General features: G+C 38.8%; 1 protein-coding gene across 1 annotated transcript in view; it reads right to left on the reverse strand.

The window, feature by feature from the left end:
- Nucleotides 1-9244, reverse strand: part of MAPKAP1 (mitogen-activated protein kinase associated protein 1) — a 280354-nt gene that overhangs the window by 224972 nt on the left and 46138 nt on the right. The window contains 2 exon segments of the mRNA XM_023510481.1: nt 3259-3378; nt 3380-3400. Of these exon segments, the coding sequence (XP_023366249.1) occupies nt 3259-3378; nt 3380-3400 (141 nt within the window).

Genomic DNA, 9244 nt, shown 5'->3' on the forward strand with positions numbered 1-9244 from the left:
AAAAAAGTAAGCTGGGCATGGTTGGCAGGTCCCTGTAGTCCTAGCTACTTGAGAGACTGAGGTGGGAGGATTGCTTGATCCCAGGACTTTTAGACTGCAGTGACCTGAGATTATCCCACTGTACTCCATCATGAGTGATGAAAGAGAGACCTTGTCTTTAAAATTACTGTCTCAAAAAATAAAAATAATTACTAATTTTCTCCTCTGAAAACTGAGGAGAAAATGGTAAGTTGGTTCGAACATCTGAGAACACACCCCCATTATAGCAAAAGAGGTAACTAACATCCGGAAGGTGACTGAGATCTGAAGGCAATTCCTTAGCCAGTTCCAAAGCTGGCTGCAAAATGAGAACAAAGAAGAGGCTCCTGGGTCCCATGCCACTCTCATCTCAGGGAGCACTGCACTGGATTCTCCAAATGAGTGGGCTCCATCCCTCAAAAGGGAGATGTGTGGTATCTTCAAGGACACAGTAACATCCTATGACATGTAGTCAACAGGCCCACAAAGGAAACATCACTTCTTCCTTGACCCTCTCAGTGCTTCCTCCTTCAGGGATGGTTTCAGTATCCATTCAGCTCCTCGTGCCAGACTCTGACCTTGAAATTACCCTTGAAACCCTTTTCTGCTCCATCTCCCTCTGTACCATCCATCATCATATCCTACAACTTTTGTCTACTAACTATCTCTTGAATTCATCTACTCCATCTCTATTACCAACAAGTCAGCCCAAGTTATCACTCTCTGATACCCAAACCACTGCAAAAAAGGTTCCTGATTGCTCTTTATCCTCACAAATCCTTTTCAGGGATATAGTCTTCAGCATAGCTCCAGTGAGCTTTCAAAACACCAATGTAATTATCTCACCTCCCCATTTAAACTTGTTCAAGGATTACCAATGCTCTTAGGTTAAAGAGAACACCTCTACGAGTCATACCTGGTCTGCCCCTGGAGCTTCACCTTGCACTCAGATCTACCTCACCCTTGGGGACGCCAATCACACAGCTTTCTTTCAGTTACTGCCAAGCTTGCCCTTGCCTCAGATCCTCTGTACATCCTTTCTATTTCTTCTTCACTTAGCTCTTTTTTTTACAGTTTTGGCCGGGCCGGGCTTTAACCTTGAGCCACAGACACCGCCCTCTCTTCACTTAGCTCTTACTCATCCCTTAGGCCAGTGGTTCTCAACCTTCCTAATGCCACGATGTATTTTCATTGTTGCAAAGGGGTCACGACCCACAAGTTGAGAACTGCTGCCTTAGGCTCTCAGGTCAAGATCCTCCCAAAATACCAAAACCTGGGTATGTTTAAAAGTCCCTTAAATGATATGGTATTTGCAGATAATCAAGTACATCTCCTATGTATTTTAAATCATCTCTAGAATACGTACAATATATAAATGCAATCTAGCTAGTTGTTATACTTTTTTTAAATTTCAGGTTAACGTGAGGATATAAATGATTAGGTTACAATGTTTGCATTTGTTAGGTAAAGTCCCTGTTATAATTATGTCCCACATCCAGGAGGTAGTTGTTTGATTTTTTTTTTATTTGTATTCTTTTTCATCATTGATTTTTGCTTGTTAGTTTGCTTTTCTGACTATTTTCAAACCAAGGTGGGTTGAATCCTAGGAAGTTAAACCTGCCAATAAGGAGGACTAGCAATTTACACAGTACCTACCTTCCCACCAAGGGAAGAAACTCCATGAGGTCAGAAACCAGGTCTGGTTTTGCTCACCACTATATCCAGCACTTAGTTAACTATGCCTGGTATATAGCAGGTTCTCAATAAATGCGAAGTAAGTAAATGGTAATGTGGTAAACGGAAACTAACAGTCTCTCAGTACTGGTCGTGTACTAGTACTTGCTATGTCTGCATTTCTCATTTTCATTAAATCTGCTCAATATTTTAGGGTAATTATCATTAGCCTCATTTTATAGACAAGAAAACAAGCTCAAAAAAACAAAGTGGGTTTGGTACCTGTAGCTCGGTGGTTAGGGCACTGGCCACATGCACTGGGGCTGGTGCGTTCGAATCCAGCCCAGGCCTGCTAAACAATAGTGACAACAACAATAAAAATAGCCGGGCATTGTGGCAGGCACCTGTAGTCCCAGATACTTGGGAGGCTGAGGCTTAATTAAGCCCAAGAGACTGAGGTTGCTGTAAGCTGTGATGCCACAGCACTCTACCAAGGGTGACAAAGTGAGATTCTGTCTCAAAAAAAAAAAAAAAGTGATTTGCCCAATATCACACAATTAAATGGCAAAGCTAGGATTCAAAGTGAAGCCTGTCTGCCTCCCTTTGAAAAGCCTTTAAGTCAATGGTGAATTCTAACTGGAATGGGAATTTGTAGAAACAGCTCCACAATCAAAGGAAGCCAGCACAGACTGAAAAGGTTCCAAGCAAACTACACAATGAGGCCTAGACAGAGAGAGCTCAGAGTGGAATAAGCTAGTTTTAAGAACTAGGCATAGGCTGGATGTGGTAGCTCACATCTGTGATCCTAGCACTTGAAGAGGCCAAAGCCAATGGACTGCTTGAGCTTAGGTATTTAAGACTAGCCTGAGAAAAGAGCAAGACTCTGTCTCTACTAATAATAGAAAAACTAGCCAGGTGTCATAGCAGGTGCCTATAGTCCCAGCTACTCAGGAGGCTGAGGCAAGAGGATCACTTCAGCCCAAGAAACTGAGGGTGCTGTGAGCTACAATGCCATGCTCTCTAACCTAGGGCACAGAGTGAGATTGTCTCAAAATGAATTTTAAACAGGTATGTAAAGAGAAGCCTCAAAATGAATTTTAAAAAGCCACGTAAAAAGAATGAAAGAGGGAGACAAATAGCTCTCAACTCAAAATACCCTACACTATCTCTTACTGGGCACTAAGCAAGTAAACCCCCAAGAGAACTCCTATTGAAAGGAAGGGGGGTGGAGATGAGATTGAGCATTATGCAACTTTTTTTTTAGTCACCGTTTGAGAGGGGGTACATTAGTTTCGGGTGGGAGAGAGCAAAGGAGAAGGAAGGCCAGAAAGGCCCTTAGACTCAAGGCCACTGCCTCAGCTGAGGTAGCAATAAGCAAAAGCTTCTGTTTAGAAATATAGCCCAGGCTATATTTTTTTTTAGAAAGAGATCCTGAAGCTAAAGTAGTTTAACATATCAGAAGGGACCATTCCTATGATAATAATCAAATTTTCCAAATTCAGATAAGGTGCATTTTCTTCTAAAGACAATTTTTTAAATTTTTAAACAAGATTTCAATTTGCCGACCTTTTCTGAGTTTGTAAGATTTCTCAGTGGCTCCATGCTTTCCCACAAAGTTTTAAGTGACTTTCTTTGAAGAGAGCTATTTAATGCCAATGATTGTAGAAAACATTTGTTCATAATTATCCAGACATAGACTGGAACAATGCTGAAACAAGAGCAGCATGCAAAATGTATTTAAGGACTATCATCCCAAAATGCTGCTAAAAGCTATTAACCAGTATGTGTTAATTGCCACAGCATTCATATTAATTTTCACTTCAGGCTCGACATTGTGGAATATTTCCCCTGATACATTTTAAACAAAGTTTAATTTAAGGAACTGCTTCTATCAACACTTATGAAAATTAACAGCCAAGCAATTAGCACTCATGAATTATCCCTTCCCCCATGCTCTCTGCAGCTTCCCTGTTAAAACAGTTTCTTACAGAGAAACGGTTACTTTCCAACAAGTTAAGGTAATCAAAGTCACAGTTGTCTCTATGAACAAGAACTGGTTTGCTTTTTTAAGTACTTGTCAAGGCAAACATTCCCCCTTACATTTAGATGTATTTAGCTAAGTCAAATAGATATTTAACATGTTAGTAAACTGCCAACCAATTACTAATATCAAACTACCTTTTCACTATATGTTTAAAAAATAACCATCTTTCCTCCCAAAAGGAAGTAATTGTCTTAATCTTCCTATTAGAAGTGCAGGGCCAAAGCACCACTAGACTACCCCAACTTCAATGCACAGACTACCTTCATCTAATTCAGTCTTCTGCACATCTTGTTTAATCACACCATTCTAAAATCTGGTTTTAAGAACACATTTGCTCTCACTCGGTGCTGTCAACAACCAAATGAAGTGCATAAGAGAGACATCATCACTGTGCTTCTTCCCTTTACAAAGAGAAAGCAGCAGAAGTGTTTTCTATGTGCTGCGTGTCCTGCTAAACAGGCTTCATGCAATCTTCATGAGGAAGACGCACTGTCATCTATGTTCCACAAATGAGGACTGGACCTTGTAGAAGAGAAAAATATCTTTTCCTTCTACCCTTCTAAAATCTCAACTGGGGCCTCTTACTAAAGAGGGATTAACAAAAGAACAGCAAACAAACTTATTTAATACCCATCTCTCCTCCCAAAGGAGAGGAGTTTTACATGATACAGCTCTTTCACTCGGAAATAAAGACTGCCAGGAACGGAGTAAGTGGAATTAGCAGGATTCAAACTGAGGTTGTAATGTACAATAGGTTGCTTTACTAACTCAGCTATACTGTCTCTCAGCCTAGTATTATCCTACCTGATAGTCTCCTTGTGAAGAAGGAATGCTCATCTCTCTTCAGACGTGAAGAAACTGAGATTCAGAGTTGAAAAAACTGAGAGGACATAACTTAATAATCTGTACCATTTTTTATTAGTAACTATTGACGGGAAATACGTACTTGAACTACTTGAACTTCTCATGGACTAGCAATTATGATGATAATGTCTGCAAATTATTCAACGGAATAGTCAAATAGTAAAGATGTACTAGCAAAAGCTTCTCAAGTAAGTGATAAGGCATGAAAATGACAAAGATTTACTTTTTGTTAGATTTACTTTTTAAAACATGACTTATTTTTTGGGCCAGGTATAGTGACTCATGCCTGATTCCAAGTACTCTGGGAGGCCAAGAAAGGAGGATCACTAGAGCTCAGGAGTTGAGGACTAGCCTAAGCAAGAGCAAAGCCTGTCTCTACCAAAAATAGAAAAATTAGCCAGCATCATGGCACATGCCAACAGTCCCACCTATCCAGGAGGCTACACCAGGAGGATTGCTTGAGCCCAGAAGGTGGAGGTTGCAGTGAGTTATGATGATGATACTGCACTCCACATGGCTAGAGAGTGAGACTCTGCCTCAAAAACGAAAAACAAACAAAATGACCTATTTTAAAAGAGGTGGAGAAACAAATCAAAAAAACTTCATATTCTGAGGCATTGCAATCAGTGCAGAATGTTTCCTGCCCATTAAGCAAAGCCCACTCCCTAAAACCAACTCCTTGTCAAGACCAACAGTTTCCACACAGAGTGAAATCAGAAAGACTGATTCAAAAAGTTTTCTGATTGTCACAACACCTAGAAAAAAGGTTTTGTTCTGTTAATAAAGCTATTTCAGAGATCCTGTTCTCAACAGAGATGAAGAACTCAGGCAGATAGCTGAGGCTGATTTTGCATGGTCTCACCAAACCAGTCCCCAAAACTGCTATGTAATAATCTACCTTGAACTTTAAATGATCAGTGAACAGTTATTGATAATCTATGATTCTAAAACAGGTCACAAACAGCATCACCAATCTGTCAAAGAAATAATATAAACACAATAATAAACCAGATCAAAAACTGTTAGAGCATATAGACCTAAGTACAGCCTTTCCCTATCAATTTCATGCCTTGAAAAAATTATTAACCAATCAAAACAAAAAGTTTCCCACAAATTATTAAACACCTACAGGCACCAAAAATTACTTGAAAAGATTCACTATAGCTTAGCACAACATCCAGGAGATGCTCATCCTTAGAATCGTTAAAACTAACAATTCAGTTTGTACAAACCATTTAAGAACACTAGATGTAGGCCGGGTGTGGTGGCTCACACCTATAATCATAGCACTCTGGGAGGCCAAGGCAGGTGGATTGCCTGAGCTCATAGGTTCAAGACCAGCCTGAGCCAGAGCAAGACCTCATCTCTAAAAATAGCCAGGCATTGTGGTGGTGCCTGTAGTCCCAGCTACCATGTTTCCCTGAAAATAAGATACTGCCTTATATTTATCTTTTCTCAAGAAGACACACTAGGGCTTATTTTCAGGGGATGTCTTCTCCCTGCATGGAAATGTATGGTGTAGCTATGCAGTAGGTCTTATTATTGGAGTAGGGCTTATATTTAACAAATACATTGAAATCCTGCTAGGGCTTATTTTTGGGGTAGGTTTTATTTTCAGGGAAACACAGTACTTGGGAAGCTGAGGCAAAAGAATCATTTGAGCTCAAGAGTTTAAGATTGCTGTCAGCTACGATGCCACAGCACTCTACCAAAAAAAAAAAAAAAGAACACTAGATGCGCTTGCTGAACTACAATATAATTGTAAAGCCATACCAAACACAAAATCCTTTTCTCAAACCTAACTCTAGTTTAATCTTGAGGATTTCACAGCAGTGAGTCTCTTGAGGAAATACATAATTAAGTAGTTTTTTAGCATATTTAATTAGACCCCAAACTCTTCCCTGTCCCCTTCTCTCCCTAATTATGTACCACTGGCCCAAGAGACCTAAGCAACTCAGTTAATTATGTAAATAAGGCAAACGTTATTCCCAAGAAAAGCATTCTGAATATTTGTAAGGAAAAAACTGTACATATTTTAAAGGCTTTAACAAACCTTTACAAAAAATACATAGGCCTATCAAAATACATGGAAAACCCTTTACATTTGAGATAAAAAGTATGCAGTTCCAATGACAAGACAGTAAATCATTAAAACAGGACACTCGTTTCATTTCTTAAATATGAGCTGAATAAAAATAAAATAATTTTAAGTTACAACAGTAACAAAAATTTAGTGCTGAACGTCAGATGATTTATGGGAAGAATCAATCTGGAAATTATTAAAGTCGACTCTCAAGGAAAAGGCTTTATTATCAAGGGGTTGACATGATCTTAACTCTAGAGGCAGCCATAGTGCTGTTATAACTACTACAATCCCATTATTATGCAATCACAAAATGCTAATTTGATCATTTTGAGGTGTTATTTGAATAGTCATTTTAATTTCTAGGTTACAAAGAGGCTTGACTCAAGTATAATTCTCTATTAATCATTGAGATGTCATTGAATATCATATTGATGCATTTCACAAAGATAAAGAAAGACTAATTTAATATATACAGTACAATATCCTTCAAATATTAGCCACTTTCATTATACATCTGCCAAATACATCAATATTAAATAATAGATGAGAACATGGGTTTAATTGTATTTTAGCAATTATAATAGTAGGATAATAATAAAATAGCATCACATCATAAGATAGACTTATCAATATATAAATCTTCCTTAATCAATGTATGATGGTGACTGTTCTGTGCTCACATCCTTTGTGGATTACAAATGAACTTGCTATGATAAAAGCACTGAGAGTCTTATGTGTAAACACACATCCAGCAAAAATAATTCCTTTGTGATTGAGGAAATAGCTTTAGCTTACATTTAAAAAAAAATTTCTCCTTGGTACTTCAGAAGTTAAATATATATATACCAACTAGTGTTCACAATCTTCTGACAAACCTAAGCAATTAATAATCAATTCTAAGGACATATGGAAAATTTTAGAATATAATATTTTTAAAAATCTGTGCTATTTTTACTGGCATAAAAGCATTATCAACAATTATTCTGGATGTCACATCCTCAAACAATGAAATGGCATCAGGTAACATAAACAAATAAATTCTAGCCATGTCATGTAATCCCAATAACTTCTCATGTATCTAAAAAATTTTTTAAATACTACAGAGTCGAACTCAGCCATTTTCCCAAGCCTGATATTACCACATTCCTTAAGCAGAAATAGAAGGCAGCAGCATATGCAGGCTAAAGACAGTCACTGCATCAACACAATCTGTAATTTACTAAAAGTGCTCTCACATCTTTTTGGAGAAAATATCCTAAGCATATGAGGATCTTTATGTTACATATACATTTTGTTTCTAGTTCTTGCTCTCCTCCAGAAACATCAATAATCTCATGTGCCAAAGGCCACACAGACTTCTTACACCAATGGAAACATCCTGAACTGTATGAGGTAAAAGTGTTTCTAAAACATCTCCTTGTTCAAAGATGACAACTGACTGAACAAGCACATGAATTTTTTTAAAAATGCAAACATAAGCAAAGAGCTATACGTTTATTAAATGCAGCAGTGTTGAAATAAGACAAATTGTACAAGACCTCTCCAAGCAAAAAGCTATCACTAGCACCCCCACACAACTGCCAGGCTGCAAACATAATGGCAATAAATATAAAAATTAACTGCTACTGTCTCCTGAAATAGGACCTGTTCAGGCCAGTGCAGAAACAGAAGAATGGCAGGGGGTGGGAGAAAAGGGTGCTGCAGGCTTCACCTGAAACAGTGGCCATTTTTCTAAAGGAAAATAATACTTTTAATTTACAATAGTAAATCGTTAGCAAAAATAATAAAATCATCCTTGGCCAGGCACAGTGGCTCATACCTAAAATCCCAGCACTTTGGGAGGTCAAGGTGAGATGATTAGTTGAGGGCAAGAGTTCAGAACCGGCCTGAGCAACATTTCAAGACCACACCTCTACAAAAAATTTTAAAAATTAGCCAGGCATACTGGCATGCCCCTATAGTCCCTGCTACTTTGGAGGTGGAGGCAGGAGAATCACTTGATCCCAGGAATTTAAGGCTGCACTGATTTTTTTTTTTGGCCAGAGCTGGGTTTGAACCCGCCACCTCTGGCATATGGAGCTGGTGCTCTACTCCTTTCAGCCACAGGTGCCACCCTCAAGGCTGCAGTGAGCTACGATTGATCATGCTACTGCCCTATAGCCTGAGTGACAGAGAAAGACCCTGTCTCCAAAAGAGAAAGGTCATCCACCATAGCAAGAGTTATACAAGATCCCCCTAAAGCAGCAGTTCTCAACTTGTGGGTCGTGACCCATAGGAACTGTATTAAAGGGCCACAGCATTAGGAAGGTTGAGAATTATTGCCTTAGAGTGAAATACTCTGATGCAAAGCAACAGCCTAGAATTCTGAAATGAAGCTCAAACCTCAACAATTTCTGCAGTTAGAATAAAGAATCAGACAAAACAGGCTCGGTGCCCGTAGCTCACTGGTTAGGGTGCCCGCCACATATACCAGGGCTGACACGTTCAAATCCAGCCCAGGCCTGCTAAACAACAAAGACAACTACAAAAACAACTACAAAAAAAAAAAAAAAAAAAAA

Source organism: Otolemur garnettii, unplaced genomic scaffold (assembly GCF_000181295.1).
Source record: "Otolemur garnettii isolate 467f Iridium unplaced genomic scaffold, OtoGar3 scaffold00014, whole genome shotgun sequence".
NCBI classification, from domain to species: domain Eukaryota; kingdom Metazoa; phylum Chordata; class Mammalia; order Primates; family Galagidae; genus Otolemur; species Otolemur garnettii.